The sequence below is a fragment of the Musa acuminata genome, chromosome BXJ1-5 (assembly GCF_036884655.1).
Source record: "Musa acuminata AAA Group cultivar baxijiao chromosome BXJ1-5, Cavendish_Baxijiao_AAA, whole genome shotgun sequence".
Classification (NCBI taxonomy): domain Eukaryota; kingdom Viridiplantae; phylum Streptophyta; class Magnoliopsida; order Zingiberales; family Musaceae; genus Musa; species Musa acuminata.
In genome coordinates, this window is record NC_088331.1 from 4,937,286 (window position 1) to 4,953,871 (window position 16,586).

General features: G+C 40.0%; 3 protein-coding genes across 3 annotated transcripts; all 3 read right to left on the bottom strand.

The window, feature by feature from the left end:
- Positions 1-4,388: 4,388 nt before the first annotated feature.
- LOC135673219 (uncharacterized) lies at positions 4,389-6,953 on the bottom strand. Its single transcript, XM_065182030.1, has 3 exons — positions 6,509-6,953; positions 6,246-6,393; positions 4,389-6,162 (listed from the first exon to the last, which is right to left on the bottom strand). The coding sequence occupies exons 1-3, from the start codon at positions 6,583-6,585 to the stop codon at positions 6,100-6,102; spliced, it is 288 nt and encodes a 95-aa protein (XP_065038102.1). The 5' UTR covers positions 6,586-6,953; the 3' UTR covers positions 4,389-6,099.
- Positions 6,954-10,180: 3,227 nt separating this feature from the next.
- Positions 10,181-11,466, bottom strand: LOC135674918 (uncharacterized). The gene is made up of 3 exons (XM_065185183.1): positions 10,998-11,466; positions 10,686-10,919; positions 10,181-10,612 (listed from the first exon to the last, which is right to left on the bottom strand). Exons 1-3 carry the CDS (start codon positions 11,370-11,372, stop codon positions 10,316-10,318), a joined length of 906 nt encoding a protein of 301 aa, XP_065041255.1. The 5' UTR covers positions 11,373-11,466; the 3' UTR covers positions 10,181-10,315.
- Positions 11,467-12,503: 1,037 nt separating this feature from the next.
- LOC135675106 (transcription factor SPEECHLESS-like) lies at positions 12,504-13,849 on the bottom strand. Its single transcript, XM_065185377.1, has 3 exons — positions 13,499-13,849; positions 12,898-13,416; positions 12,504-12,643 (listed from the first exon to the last, which is right to left on the bottom strand). Exons 1-3 carry the CDS (start codon positions 13,847-13,849, stop codon positions 12,578-12,580), a joined length of 936 nt encoding a protein of 311 aa, XP_065041449.1. The 3' UTR covers positions 12,504-12,577.
- Positions 13,850-16,586: the final 2,737 nt, after the last annotated feature.

Below are 16,586 nucleotides of genomic sequence, written 5' to 3' on the forward strand. Positions count from 1 at the left end.
TTTTAATTTTTTTTTTCTTAAATATTCTTTAAGTTTGATTTATAGATGATAATTATCATATAAACAGTTATAGTTCCCAGAAAATGCTTTTACTTTTTATAAAATAAAGCATCTTAAATTAAACACTTAATTTTCTTAAATAGTATCTTTAATTAAAATATATATAAACTATCCTTCAAAAATTTTCTAGTGTTTTAACCTGTTATAATATTTTGATCATCAAAATAAAAACATTATAAGACTTACACAGTAAAAGTATTATAAGATCAATTCAAAAATATTATAAATAAACTACATGAACGTTTAACCTTAATCAAATTAATTATGAATCTAAAAATATAATATTATAATAATCTATGAGCAATAACAATCAACAATATGATATCACTGATAATATTTTTAATATCTTAATAAATCACTATATATTCATTGGAAAACATGGTAAAGAAGTCAAATGAAAATATTCTAATAGTTAAAAACTGATAAAAATATGCAAAAATATTTAATACAATTTTTTAGGGATATTTTAGGTTTTTTAAAATTAGAGATACTGTTTGAAAAAAAAAAGAAAATATCTTTTAAAAATACATAAAATATGAATATTTTTTAGAAAAATGACTCTTTTTTTCTTTTTATTTTCTCGAGGATTAAGTATTTAGATATCTTTTTCCCGACATCAACTGAATTAAACTAGCAAAAAGAATATAATATATCATAGAGCATATAAATACATTGCTTGTTTCCTATTTTAAATTTTACAGCCTGGCACCACACAACTATTATAGTATTAGAATTTACTTGTATTCGGTGCAGGTTAAACGTGGAAAGTCGTCTGAATGAATTAGTTTAATTACGACCTGCTTCACTTTCTCTGGACTGCACAACACGCGGACGATTTAGTCAAACGATTACGCACACGCTGCTGTCATTGATTGCAACAACACACCAATATAATCTTCCTTCCTTCAATCATATTGCATTGCTTAACAACGAAGGAGCCTCAGTCAATTGTATCTCCAAATTGACCACTCAACTGTTCGTGGACTTCAGCCCTAAAGGACAACATGTGGGAAAGATCGAGAAGACAAGAAGGTCGGAAGAGGAGATGGAGAGGAAGAGGTCGGTCACGGGTAGGATTATAGGAGATAGAAAAATATTAACAGGAAATGGATAAAAAGAGGGAAAAGATATAAATAAAATAATTATATTATATGTGGGTTAACAATTGTGATTTATATTAGTTATGATTGAATAACTTGGTACTTTGGAGGATTTGGATTTGGATTTGGATTTGGATGATATAAGATAGGAAAATTATGGCTTCTCCCTAAATATTTCTTTTTCATACATTTTCTATTTTCACATAAAATTTCTGGCACCTCCGCTTGCCGTTGATCCTATACGACAAAGGTCCGATGGGCTTTCCCTTTAGCCCAATGCAGGTCCCTAACTCGACTTCCGCCCGCTCACCCTTCACTCGATTCTCTGCCCTCGCTCTCGCCTAATCCCTAATCGAGTCACTCTTCGGCTCCGACATGGTCGATGGTGCCAATGCCCTCCTCGCTGATTCCTTCGCGGAAACCTCCACTTTCCCACGGACCCGTTTCTTCGGTCTCCTCCTCTCTCTCGCTCCTGTCAAATCCGATGATTCTTTGCCGCCGCATCCTTTCGCTACTCCATTCGGTGACCCTCAGAATTCTGATGAATTGCCACTGCAAGTCGGGCCGCTTGGACGTCGCACACCAAGTGTTCGATCATACGATATATGGTTATTGAACTCCACGTGATCCCTTGCAATGCATTAATCCAATTCTTCAGAAGGAAAGGACGGATCTTTGATGCATTCAACGTTCTACGTAAGACGCGGAAGAGCAGGCCGAATCGGCGGGCATACGCAATTGCAGACGATGCGCCAGACGGTTCTTTTAACGTGACTCGTTTGCGAATTAGGTTGGTTCCGAGTGCGATCGCTTGTAATTATGGTTTCGATGGGCTTGATAAAGAAGGAAAGGTGCAAGCTTCGAGGGTTCAAGTTGGAAAACAGGGGAAATGTGGTATCATAAGCTGGTTTTACCAGTAAAAGAAAGATTGAAGATGCAAAGTATGGTTTTTGTCGATATGTCTGACAAGGGGTTATGTCCGGATGCTACGACATACACAGGCAAATTTAATAATTTATTCTATTATCTCGCAGGTGTTTTGCATAGAGTTGAGATTGAGGAATAATTTTGGTGCTTCACGATTTTTTTCTAGCTGCTGTTGTGCATCTACTGGTAATTCCTCTTATTCTCAAATATGTTTGTCAGTTTGTTCAACTTGACATTCACGAATTTTTCCTAACTGCTGTTGTGCATATACTGGTAATTCCTCTTATTCTCAAATATGTTTGTCAGTTTGTTCAACTTGCCATTCTCAGAACACAAGAAACAACCAAAACAAATTAGAAAAGGTTTCATCATGAGAAATGCTGACGCAATGTGGATCTTAAGCTACAGTTTTGTGGAGACATTAATTCAAAATATGAAGTTAGAAAATATGAAGTTGTGCTACCTAAGACTTCAAAGCTGATGACGCTGGTAATAAACTTCATGGTGCTATCAAGGATATAGTGGCTTGGTCTAGTGAACTTTGAAACTCTGATTATTTGATCTAAACTTTGGTATAAGTGCTTTTTTACATTCACATTGTTTGTTAAAATTTTTGTTGCATTCATGTATCTATTTAGGCTTTATTAGTTTGCGTTTTCTTTTCTTGTATGCATTTTGGGGAAAATGAGTTATGAGGGTCACCTCACATACATGGGAGGCAGAAGGTTCTTAAAAATCTGAGAATTAGTTTCTAGATTTTTTTATGAATTACTTTCCAATCTTCTTTTCCTTCTGTTGTTGTCGTTACTGTCGGATGTGAGTTTCTTTTAGTTTGTTTCAGTATTCTTGTGTAATTTTTCCATGCTGATAGATGGTATGTCTCATCAGTGATGATTGTGGTACTAAGGAAGCAACTTGTATGTCTGTGTAGCAATTCACCTTTATCTTATGATGCCATGAAGGTTTCATACATCATATTGAACTTTTTGACCACATCTGTTTTTGTAAATGTTTCGTTCTGCTTGTTTTACATATTTGGGAATCTAGGTAAAAAGGATATTTATGTACTTGCCATAATACTTGTAAATTGCATTTGCTTTGTTTTTGTCGAACATCTTCTGTGCATTCATGTGGTGACTATTTATTTGTCTGAAAGCTATCCTTCCACCCAGTTGTGCTAGACAATATTTCTTTATGAGCAAACCCACTGCTTTCGTGCAGGGCACTAGGTTCTAACTTTGACCTTGCAGAGTATAGCTTCTGACAATGGCTTTATCATGACGGAGCTGCATGTTGAGATTAGTAATGTGTCCACCATAGTGGTTGCTACATTGACTGCATTTCCACATTCCAGACAGTAGAATTTGCTACTGGAGATTGTGGTGACACTCTCTGCACAATAATAAAGTAAAAGCTTTTGATGTATTTGTGCCAGTATATTCTAGTGTGCATGTGCATTTGAAGCACGTCTGTTTGTACAATGCAAATATATGCAAATGCTACTTGTGTAATTCATTAGCTTTAGGTTTATAAATGTAGCACAATCATGATCAGTGTTTTATTTTAGTCTTTGACAATATGCAGAATTGAGACTTGTAGTTACATGAGATAATATCAAAGGTGTGGTTGTTTATCCTCCTCAACATAACTCATTGCTAAATAGCTCCTCTTGTTTTCTCTTGCACTAATAATAACTTACATGATGTAAATTGCAAACTCATGAGTATTTTCACATTTTCTCGCTGGCATATTCTTATTATTTTGATATATATTGATCCTCAACAAGTATAGCAATATTAGTCTTTAGTTTTGAACTTATTTCTGATTGTCTTGCAGTTCTTTGTTCACCTAAGTGGTATTGTGAAATAATAGGATTGGTTCTTGCCATGTTCTTCTGCATACAACCATATATTTGATCACTTCATATCTGTCTGAACTAATTTGCTTCTCTAAATAAGCTGCAATTCAAGTGTAAATTTAATTTTGACTCGGAACCACCAAAACTACCTGGTTCTCAATAGAGAGACTTAACACAATCAAACTTGTAGAAGCACAAGGACAAGGCATCTCTACAGTATTTTAGATAATAAAGCTTGAATATAAGTACTTGAACTAATCTAAGTCAAATCAAATCTAACTTAGAAAAGCACAAGGAAATAACATCTCTAGATATTTTGGTAGATGATAAAAGCTTGTCTCTAGTTACTTGAAATTAAGTATTCAAAAATCTATTAGTCACCTATATGATGAAAACAAAGAGATGCTACTAACTTCATTCCAGTTGTTTGTTTCATTTTCTTGTGTCTTCTTATCCTTGGTGTTTGTATTTTCTTAACAAACCCAATGAGCTTTCTTTAGAAGAAATTTTTCAATGTAGTATCATGATTTCAACTTTCATGCCCAGTAAAATTTTGACACATCCTATGTGCATGCTACAGATATGACTATGTTTCATCTAACACGTCCAGAGATATACATATTTGTATAGCCCCACACGCTTATTCAACTCTTAGCTCCTAGTGGTCTCTGATACAGATCCATTCCTGTTTCTAGACTGCTGGTTCATGTAGCTATATTCATAATGATTGTGATACCAATGTAGCAGGGTTTGCTTCCCACTGTCTTGGCAATAACCAGTTAACCACTAGTCTTTTTTTCACTTTATTTTGCCACATATTTCTTTCATCATCTTATATGAGAAATTTACTGTTATCAACTGTAGTCAGAGAACCAACATATTTTCATTGGTGAAAAACTTGTACTGAAGAATGTGCTAGAACAAAAACCTGGAATCTTACATGTAAGATCATGTCATCCAGATCAATAGTATCTCCATTGTCTTTCACAGTCTACAAGGGACTCTTAACTTGTGTCTCCCTTCAGGGCAGTGGGGACTCTCAAACACCAGGAGACCCCAGCTTATTGGTGACTACTGTTTACTACTATGCATGGACAAACTGGGCAAACAATAAAAGTATCTGATCTTCCCAAGTTATTTAGTAGTAGAACTACCCAATACTTAGTCCAGTGTCATCAGCTCATTGCTAGTGGTTGACTTTCTTCTCTCTGGGTTGCAAGTGGATGAATGATGAAACTGGCAAGGCTGTTTACACTTGCACTGTTTCGGTTTGGTTTATTCCAGAGAATCACATCCAGGGATGAGATTATTAAACTTGCTTATCTTGCTAACTCTGCTTGAACTTATGGAAAGTGTACTCATGGCATCTTTGCATTGCCAGCATTGTTGGTTTACAATTAGCAACTACTGCATGATGCATATTGGTCAACCATAAGGATCATCTTGTGTGTGTGCACTGCAGATACTTTTATCTGGATATCTGACCACTGAGCATTTGCTGCTGTTTCTGAGACTAATGCACCACTACAAATGCATCATCATCTGTAGTTGTACACCTTCTTGTGCAATTCATATATCACCTATTCAAACACTCGAGTGATGGGCAAGTTATCTACTCTCTCAAGTGATGGAATAAGCTATTTGATGACCAGTTCAGTGCAAGTAAACTGGACACCAGCTTCTGACATTTGCTTATTAATTGGTCACTGAGTTTAAGGGCTGAGTACATGACTTCCCTTGTTCCCTGAGGATTGTACAAAGGACAGATACTACTAGTAAACTGCCTTGAGTCAACTGTAGGTATTACAGTATTGCTGTTTAGGTAATGTGCAGTTTTTGTTATTAGTAAACTGCTAGTGGTCAAAGCATCTCTCATATTCCCAATAGCTTTGCTCCAAAAGATAATCTGATCTGAGTCTCAAAAACATTAGCCACAAGATGAGTTTTTTTTTTATTTAAATCATGTTAGACTTTTTGGGCTTCCATACAAAATAAAAGCTTTCCAAAGTCAAACTATGAAAACCACATAGAGCCTGACTTCAAAAACAGAGTCTCATGAAATTTCCTGGCAGCTCTGGACTGAGTTTACTACACTCGTATTTGGTACAGTCAACTGTATTATTCATTCCAAGCTTGAAGACGCATCTCCTGCAGTCAAGCAAGCTCTTGGTTCTTCTCAACCACCCTCACCTCGTTTGCAGATCTGAGAATGGCTGCCTGAAGGAAGGAGGACATCAAAAGACAACATGGCATTTCCATCAGGGGTGACACAAAAACATCTTAAATCCAAGAAGGAATACCTGCTTTTTGGTTATCTCCACTGAGAAGCCATCAACAATTGCCAGAGAGGACTTCTTCCTGTAGGAGTTTGGTGGGAGAAGCTTTGCCAGTAGCTGGTCATGCTTGTGACTCAGGTAAGTGTCGAGCTCCTCCACGCCTTCCTTTGACCTGAGCCATCCCCACAGAGAGACCTTGAGAGAACAGAGGAGGGAGGAAGGAAGAAGGAAGGCAAATGCCACTGCTGAAAAGAAATGAGGGGTTGGGAAGATGCAACATGACACACCGATCTGCACGCAGACTCTCGTACTCTGGATCAAAGTTCATGAAGACAAAGTAGAGCTCAGTGTTCTGATCTCCCATTGCCACCAGATACTCTCTGCTTCCCTGGTACCTTTCTTGTGGCGGTCACCCAACACATGAAGTGAGGGTGCTGGTATCCTTGCATGGTCTATTTATACTGACATGGAGCAGCAAGACTGACTATTCACAAACTTGAACAAGTCTTCTTCCTCCACTGACCTGCACTCTTCTATAATATTATTTCCTATTGTACTGCCGACGACTAATTAATTAAAAGCTGCATAAACTCCATTATTGATCATTTTTTGCAGGGAGAAATTTAGTAATCATGGCACTTCATGTGGTAATGCAGTCATATTTAGTGTATGTATGTTGTCTTGTGGTGCAGGATACTTGACACCATCAAAGAGATATGGGATTGGATTGGATTTGATTTGTTGCTGGCGAAAAAAGCCCATACTGAGAGTGAGAGTGAGAGTGAGTTTATTCGAGCTCTCATTATACCAGGATTGTTGTATATAAGATTTGTTCAATCATAATGAGAAAAATATTTATTCATTTCTTTCTCTCATTATATATTTTGAAGTGAGAGTGAGTTTATTCGAGCTCAATAATTATTGTCTTTCTCATAAGACAATTAAGACGTGGACATCACATATAAAAGATGTATTCATTTGGTAGGACATATCAACACTTCAAATGTTTCTTTTCATGGGAGATGTTTCATTTGTCCTATATGAATGCATTATGTGTAAAGGGATGATACTTTGGCTATGTCAATCGCGAGTGTTTCATATGTTTTTTTTAGACAAATGTATCACACATAAAATGAATATATTGATGTTATGTAAGACACTTATGATGTTTCTCAGTTACATTATGTACTTTCTGATTTTTTTTTTTGTATTGAGTGGATATACCATGTGCAAAGATGATATTTTTTCGGCATCAAATATCATGATTTCTTTCTTTTTTCGTTGAAATGAGGTTCTTATGCTATTTTGCTTTCTAAAATAGGTCGGAGAAATTTATTGAAAGCTTTTATGTGACCAGAAATCCAAATGACTTAAGGTCATTAAGGAAGTTAATCATCGAGAGAAGTATGGGTTGGTCATCTATCATATTTTATTATTGTTGAATCTCATCATGTAGTCGACTCAAGGTTTATTCTTGTCTTATTGAAAATATCAACAAGATTATTGTAAGCTTCTTCCGATATTGATTACAGACAAAGAAAACTAAAGTATTATTCTTTTATATTTTCCTATAAACTAGTTAGTTAAAATGTCTATACAAATAAAATATCAAAGAACTTGAAGGAAATAAATTTACTATATCCTCTAGTTTAGATAGTTTAGATAGGTGTAAGGAGATTGATTTTGGAGATTCACTTGGTCGGTGTCCTTATAAGTCGAATCTCGTGCTTATTCTATTCTTATAGTCGATCCATTAGGGAGCATTTAATCCGGTTTTAACGGATTTGGGAACCTATACTCGACTTCCTTAAACCATACTCGGATATTCTTTAACTTGATGACAAATGCCAAATTGGGTGTGCGCAGTTTTGTCCATTTTGGGGTTGAAAATTCGAATGGGGAAGCTGACAAATTTGACATAACGTTCATTTGGACTGCCTAAATCCCTTACGCGGCTCCCTGTGATTGGCTCGCGTGATCTAACATAGATACGGTGTGCCGTTCTTGTACTCGGAGGACTTCTCTGGTGCGGCGTTTCTAATGGGTCCAAAATTGCTGCATGGCTCCTTCCAAGCTTCGACCACGTACTCGCCAATGATGGATGGAGGAGGGGGGTGTGGAAGTAACTCATGAATCACGTGACTACATGCAAGTATCAGAATCCTCTGATCAGCATTATGAGATCTCCCCGGCTTCGTTTGTCAGAAAACTACAGGCTGCTTGTGAACCCTTCTTCTGATGCTCAGTTATCTTTCTGAGAAGATCTGCAATCACTTGGACTGTTCATTGTTTCAAATGATTTTAGATGCTACATCGAATGGCTTCTTGCTGAAAGCAGATTCATATAGTTGACAGCTTAATCATCGAGCTGAAGGTTTTCTGCAGCCTGCAGTAAAAGTCTATTCACCAAACTCCACCGAGCACCATGCTTTCCTCACTGTGTCAATAGATCTTGGTCTACAAAGGGAGATTTGGCAAGCAAGTCAAAGCTAAGGGAGGGAATGGATGGTGTTCTTGCAGTCCAAATTCCAAAGCTAGCATATTGTCCGATCAACACCTCAAAGTCCACTGACCTCTATCTTTAACTTGTGATTCTTAACCTAATGACCACCTCAGGCAAGTTCCTGAGTCCACACACCACTAACCAGGAGAGATGACTAGCAGGCAATAATATTGATTGAATACCATGTTTCATCTCATTTTGCTGAGGAATTCTTCAAACATATCAGTGTTTGCCTTTCTCACTGATGCATGTGATGAGTCAAACTAAGCAGCTCTTTCAGAACATGATGAGCTTGAACTCTGGCACAAGTATGTCTGTGCTTTAAGTTGTAGTGAGATAGTTAATGAAACAGAGTAATCTTTAGATGTAGGGGGTAGATTAAGATGGGGAAAGTGCCATGGTGTGCAAGCACATGGGCTTTGCAGATGGAGTCAACAGCACACACATGTCCATGCAGCCTCAGGTCAACAAACTTGACCATGCCCACAAGAGGAGGGAAAGATCCAAGGTAGCAATCATAGGATATATCATTGTTTCAACCACAAGCAAGAAATATGAGTGCTCCACTGCCTAACACTGCTAGAACAAATCATTGTCCTTGTGAATCTAAGAGTGTGGTGTGGATAGTTGGACATCCTCAGCCTTTGCCTGATGAAGAGCAACATGCACAAGTTGTCTTGCATCTGCATCTGCATCTGTGAGATGAACCAACTCCATACACTTGATGCTCTGGCTCCCAATGACTTTGGTACTCTGATTTCAAGATTTGAGATTCTGCTAGTTGCTCTATATACTGTTTGACACAGCTTGAAGAGTACCAGTAAATCCATATCAGAATGCTTGTTGAGGTCCGTATGAAACCAATTCTATAGCCAATGTGATTAAACTTAATACATTCTTCTGTCGATCATGTTTGCATGAAGCTTTTCGATCAAGAACAAGAATTCTGCCACCAAGAAACAGAACGACCAAGTGCATATGGAACTTGAGGAGAAAATGATGAGAATTGGTGTGAAGGCTATGTATCCATTTTATGTGTAGTGTGCTTCAAGAGTTTACCAACACAAGTATATACGAGTGATTTGTATCCGTTTTGCGCTCGGTCTATTGTCACCATGTCAAATACAAATCACATGAGCCCTTGCAGGGATGATGGCCCAATCAGTTTCACCTGTACTACAACACACAGCAGCCTCCCAAAGGAGATGATGTTATTTTCTTACCTGATGATTCGTTGGGGTGAAGCTGAGGCAGATATCCTACGCTTTAGTTGCACCAAGACATGATCTTTTTGGGCTGAATACATTCAGCATTTTTGGTTTTATGATTACCTACACTTCCCAAAATTACTGCACAAAGCCTAGTGAAGTTGTGGTGGTAATACAAGTTGATGGAAGACTGCTGTATTGAATAGAACAATAATTCTTGCACCGAAGAGTGCACACAAGAAGATTTATTCTGTGAGAAGCTTCAGTTATTCCAGCAACATGTCCAATGAATGAATGGAGAACAGAAGAGAGACGGAGAGAAGAAGAATTTAACTGCACAATCACAATCCGCAGGGGACTGATATCATACTTCATCGACTCCTTCAAACGATGCTTCGAGTTAGGCTTCCAAGTAGGGCATCCTTGTAAGGCGTAGGAACTGATGTAGGAGCCGATACTGGCCTCCCTTCCTCCTGTTGCTTCCTGCTCTTCTTGTTGCTTTCCAGTATCAGCGGAAGCTCCTCCCTGACTTTAGCTAGTCTCTCGTGTGCGCTACCTCGAAGCTTCTCCAGCCTCAACCCTTCCGTTCGTTGCATCTTGAACACTCTTACCGTGTTCATCAGCCCCCCAACGAGGAACAGTGAACTCCCTGACAGGCACAACCAAATCCAGCTCCTCCCCTGCGTTGTGGTTCGTCAACAGGCTAATGTGTTCCTTGCATGAATCAGAGACTGCTGCAAACTAACAACTCACCAGCAGCATGTGAAGTGTATCATCATGCTTGTTGACGATCCCAGCGACCAAGAAGAGCAAGCTTCCCATTATGAGAGGAACCTGCACACTCTTCTGGAGGAGCTGAACATGGCCGTCTGCTCTCTCGTAGATCTGACACACGTTGTGGATGGAGCCAATGACCCAAAAGATTGGCCCAGCGATGAGTGTGTTAAGAGCATGCTTTTCTAGCCTGTATCTGTATCCTTTCTCCATCTGCAAGATATTACCTCGTTATGTGAGTGCAATCTTTTCATTGATAACATGCTGAAAGATACGAGTCATTAGAATCACCGGGATCAAGAAGAACAGGTTGCCGACGAAGGTCAAGATGACGCCCACAGTGTTCATCAACGGCACGGCAAACTCCACGAGCGCCAGCTGCACGTCGAACTCCACCAGCGAGAGGCAGTAGTCGACGGCGGCCAGATGCGCCACCAGGTCGTGGGCGTTCACCGCGAGGAGGAGCGCGAGGGCGACGAGGACGGCCACGAGGCCGGACTTTGCGCCGGCTGATGATACAGAGGAGATCTGGGTGGCGAAGCCGCCGACGAGGAGGGCTGTGGCGAAGAGGTAGAGGCCGGCGTTGATGTACTCCCACCGGGTGCGGGCGAGGCGGGAGCCGGGGCCGTAGGTGCGGCTCTCGCGAGCCGACGCGAGCTTCACCATGGCGTGGACGGATGCTTCACGTAGGAGGGATTCGGGATCGCTTGGGATCCAAGAACCAGCTGCAGGTCTCGATCTGAGGGCGGGGGGTCGGAAGAGTGATGGAAGGGAGGAAACGAGAGAAGTGCGGGGGGCGGATCAGTACGTGGCGTCCTGCATGGGGCGTCGTTACTCGCGATTCGTGCCATCCATAACATAACACGTAGCTTAAGAATACATTAGAGATGGAGCCCAAAATATGGATATTTATGTGTTCTTTGACATCAAAACGTATGGAATCTATCGTACTACGATTTCATGTTCTTCTTAATTGACTGAATCATCCATACCAGAAGGAACAGAGTACATGTACCGGCAAGACAAGGCAGCGTTCTCATATCAGACTTGTCATTTCGTGCCAGCCACTGTTGCACGTTGAAATCCTGTGCCTCTCAAGTTATCGCAGTGGTCTCTCATGTAATTTCAATTTGTTAGATTTCATCTTGTCGTTCTGATGGCATGAACAGGAAATTGCAGGCAGACCACAAGTCTATATGTCCTCACAAGAGTGCACAAAACAAGTGGATTTCGGTGTCAGGACGATGAAGAAAAGGGCAGATTATATATAAGTATAATTTTTTTCAAATAATAATAATAATAATAATAATAATATATTATTAGAGCTAAAGATAAAATCAAATAGAAGAATAAGAAATTAAGAAAGTATAAAATAGACTATATTGAACTTTATAATATATATATATATATATATATAAATAAATAACTTGAATGGATATAAAATAATAATTTAAATCAAGAGATCTTTAAAGACTACATCTCAGTTACTCATTATCCTCACAGAGATCAGTGATAAGAAGGATCCATGTAGCAGAACTTGAATGGTTGCAATCTACAGATTCTTTGCTGCTGCCGCTGCGTGTGTGTGTGGGGAAGCCAATACATTCGGGTCATGTGGAACAAGCAATCAACAGCATGGAACTAAGGAAATGGATCGAATCGCACTCAAAAGTTCAGAATGAAATGGAGAATCTTCAGACTACAAGAGTAAAAAACTACGGCTGGTCCTTTGCTAACCAGACTTGGACTTGATTTAGGCGCCTTCCCCATTCTCTTTGCTGCTACATCTTTCGCCCTCAGAGAGGAGAGAGTGGTGGCCAACTATTTCCAGGTCGGAAACATGGTTGATTTGCTGTGAAGCAGCTGTAGCTTTAGTAGAATGTTTGCTGAATTTTTTGTGCGAGTTCCTCGGCGCTGAGCTCGCACTCTATTCCGATCTGCAGAGAGAAATAATCATCAGTGATACATGAATCGATGTAAGAAAAGCAATGAAAATGAAAGAAGTAACGTGCAGTCATGCATCTCCTTCTTTTACCATCATCATAAAGCTGGCTCTCTGTATGCTTCTTGAAACCCATGCTTAGGTCATAAAGAGCTAACTTCATAGATGTGTGAATATCAGAAGAAGAGCATGGCTTAGTGGATAAGAGGGAACATGCATCAGCTGCCAAGAACTGCGTGAGAGATGGACCTTGATGGTGAATGAGTTGAGCATGGTGTCATCGGCGGTGGTGATTCTGACATGGAGTATCTCGAGCGCGAGGGCCTCGAGAGCTGCAACTATCTTCAGAGCTTGCCCAGGGATGCGATGCGACACAGTTCTAAGGATCACGTTTGGGCCTGAGAACTTCACCTCCACATCGGCCACCGGGGATTTGGAGTTGGCTACCAGCTCAGAGCTGCTGCTGTCAATAGGAGAGGAGGATTCATGGGAGGAGACCAGTGTCGGGGAGAGGTAGCTGCGTTGCATCCCCGGTCCGTAAGGGCTTCTCGGTTGTGGAGTTCTTGGACTGATGGGAAGAGCCATTCTAGGGCTTAGAGGTGGTGGTCTGGGGCTCAAGGTTGAAGAAGACCTCGGGCTGGAAGCTGGCCTTGGACTTAGCAGTTCACCGTAAGCTTTCCTTTGCTTCTTGGCCTCCAGGGACTGCAACACTTGCTGCAGCTCCTTGATGTACTCCACTACCCCTCCTATGATGCTTGCTTGATCTCCCTGAGCTCAAAAAATACATAGATGTGAAAGTTACGAGCATCAAAGCCGAAGAAACACAGAATAGCTATGAGATCCATTTTACTCTTTTGACATAGAAGCAAGGCATCAACGAGCGCAGCACCGACAAGTGATCGTTCATCTGCTTCCGCCGGTTGCGCTCCACCGTGACGTGAGACATCTTCTGCTGTCCATCTTGGGCAACCGCAGCGTTCGACACTTTCTGCTTCTTCCGAGCTTGGCCGGCCTCTTCATCATCCTCATCGGCCTCGAAAGGGCCAGCTAACCCTTGAGAACCTACTGGACGTAGCTCCACATTTATGGCATCCTCAAATGTTTCCAAGATGCTGAAAAGATCCTCCGGCGAGGTGGCTCCGACCAACTCCGCTTGCGTCAACTTCGCGTGCCCGAAGACTTCAGTCAGGTCTTCTCCCATGTTATCCAGAAATGGTCTTGGACGAAGAACCAAAACCACCAGGGGATCAATGGCAGCACAGAGCCTTATGCTATGTTGCTCTAGTAGGCATGAGAGAAGCTGTTAGAGAGGATAGATGGCAAAGAAACCTTTAGCAATGATAAGGAGGAAGCTACTGTATCTGCTTGGGCAATAAATTGGAGGTTGGTAGTCACAGAAAAGACTGGAGAGGGCAAGAATCAAGGAGAAGATGGGGCCATCTTTTCGAACTGCAAAACCAGAGATGGCCATTGGCTAACGGGGTTTCAAGTAGACACAGTGATGTCTTTTCACTGGAGGCTTCTTCATCCTGGATTCTCCCTTTTAATCTAATGATTCTACTTTTTTCGGGTGATTCAGTCTAGATACTATTTTCATTTGAATTCATCGTAGAATTTTGTTCCTTCGAGACTTCGATTTCTAACATCTGCGTACGATATGAAAAATAATAATGTCATCGACTCACCCGTTCACCTCAACTCAACTGTAGTTAAGGAAAGGCAAGAACGCATTAAGACAAGGCGATACGGTGTAACTTTCTCTGCTCTACCTTCCATATAAACGATGTAGAGAGCTTCCCTTATTTGTGCCAGACAAACCAAGATCATGAGCAAAGCATATCATCACGGGCATCCTACTCTGACATTGTCCTTCAGAGGATGCACTAGTCAGCTACCATCATTAATAATCTCCTAACGGGGTAAGGGATATCCTAACACATCGTTAGTCTCACGTCATCGAACGCTTAGGTATAAAACTAAGCCCCAAGCCAAACAAGAACAAGAAGACTCTATCTTAACTCTTCTTCTGAACTTTATTAAACTCCCTCCATTTATTATATTGAATTGAGAGTCGGAGGGATCCCTCCATTTATTATATTGAATTGAGAGTCGGAGGGATCAGGTCGGGACATCCCCATAATATCGATCGCTTATGTAGGGCCCAAGTGTATCTAAGGAGCACCTCAGAATGATGTTGAGCACTTCTGGACAAGACTAAGGCGCCCCTCGGGACGACCCCGAACTTCCTCCAACAAATAAGCTGCATCTCAAGATGATCGCAAATCAGCCACCATTAGCTAGCAACGCCTCGAGAGTCCACCTGCCACCTTAGTTGCTTGCTCGGTCCACCTGCCTTTGGGACCGAACTTGATCGTGTTGACTCTCCAATCAACATCACCAAGATAACAATACCATGCTTTCTTCGTCGTAGGATAAGAATCATAATATCTAATTTAATCTGACATCCAAAGGTATTTAATCCAATATCAAAAGTTTCATGGATATATTATTATAAATTTTAATTTAAATATTTTAAGCTAATTATTCAGACTAAACTATGTTAACAAATTACTTATCTCCTAAGTCAGATTATGATAATTAATATCAGAATCGACCTAAAGTATGGGACATAGTAAAGACTTGTTAAAAAAGATAACCTTCGAGTGAGATAAAAAAAACACTTTATAACATAAAGTTATGTCTCACTCGTGTTAAGCTAAGGTTTAATAAGCTAAGATTTAATTATGGACTTTGCTGAGAACCTCAAGTCAAGTGTAAGATAGATTGTAACATTTTTAATTAAATTTTACGTTAAAAATGGACTAAGATCAAAATTGGCATAACAACAACCATTAACATGATATGGTTTTTATATGATAGTGTTTCGGTAGGCTCCTGATTTGTCTATTCAGAATTAAAGAAGTTAATGAGTTAGTCATTCCATCAAATCGAGACATACTGTGACAATATCTCAGATCGAATTTGTTAATGTGACATGATTTTTATATGACAGCACTTAATGGACAAATTGGAAGAATGTTTCTCGGATCGAAAAAGGTGTTTGATGTAACAAAGCGGATCTTTCAAGCAGGAGAATGATGTTAGAGTTCATTGCCCACATAAATGTAGTTTGTATGCAGGAGAATGAAATGCAAAAGTCATGTAATAAAGTGATTCCTTGGAATTAAATTTCCTTTTGGCACAGAATCGAACAGTAAGCATATGAGACAGACCAATGCAAAATATAAAATGAGAGGCAGCAATCATCTGTCAGAAGGCTCGGAGAAGATGAGCACAGACATGCTGTGCCATGTTGAATGGATGAACCATCCATCACCTCTCATTTAGTGATCAGCCGTCATCGGTCTCAGTATATTCCTTTCTTCGTGTTTTCTCCCTTTCCTCATTTACTGTTTCATTTACCACATCCAACCACCGGTATCATTTTGCATGAGTATATACAACTGTGAAGATGTCCATCTGATCTTTTCAGGGCCTGTGGAGGTGACATGAAATCCAACTCTCATGTTTCCGTCTTTCTTCTAATAGACGTGAATAGTCTAATATATTTCATTCAAATAATATAGAATACATGAAAACATGTAATGCAGAAGAGTGGAAGGTCGAAGCCGAAATCTGGAAACTTTTGATTGAAATTTCACTACTAGCCATATAAAATCTATAAGCAATCTCTCTCTCTCTCTCTCTCTCTCTCTCTCTCTCTCTCTCTCTCTCTAGCCAGATTTTGCGGTCCTCCACATGTAACACCATAAATACGTATAACTCACAAGAGACGCAAGATCAAAAAAGCACGGGTGACAAGGCTGCAGCGCAGTATATAGCCACTTTGCTGAGACGTACCTCCGGTTCGAGGGCTTCAATGAAGGCTCCCAAGGAGTCATTCAATGGCACCACGAAGGAGGCATGAGAGAGAGAGA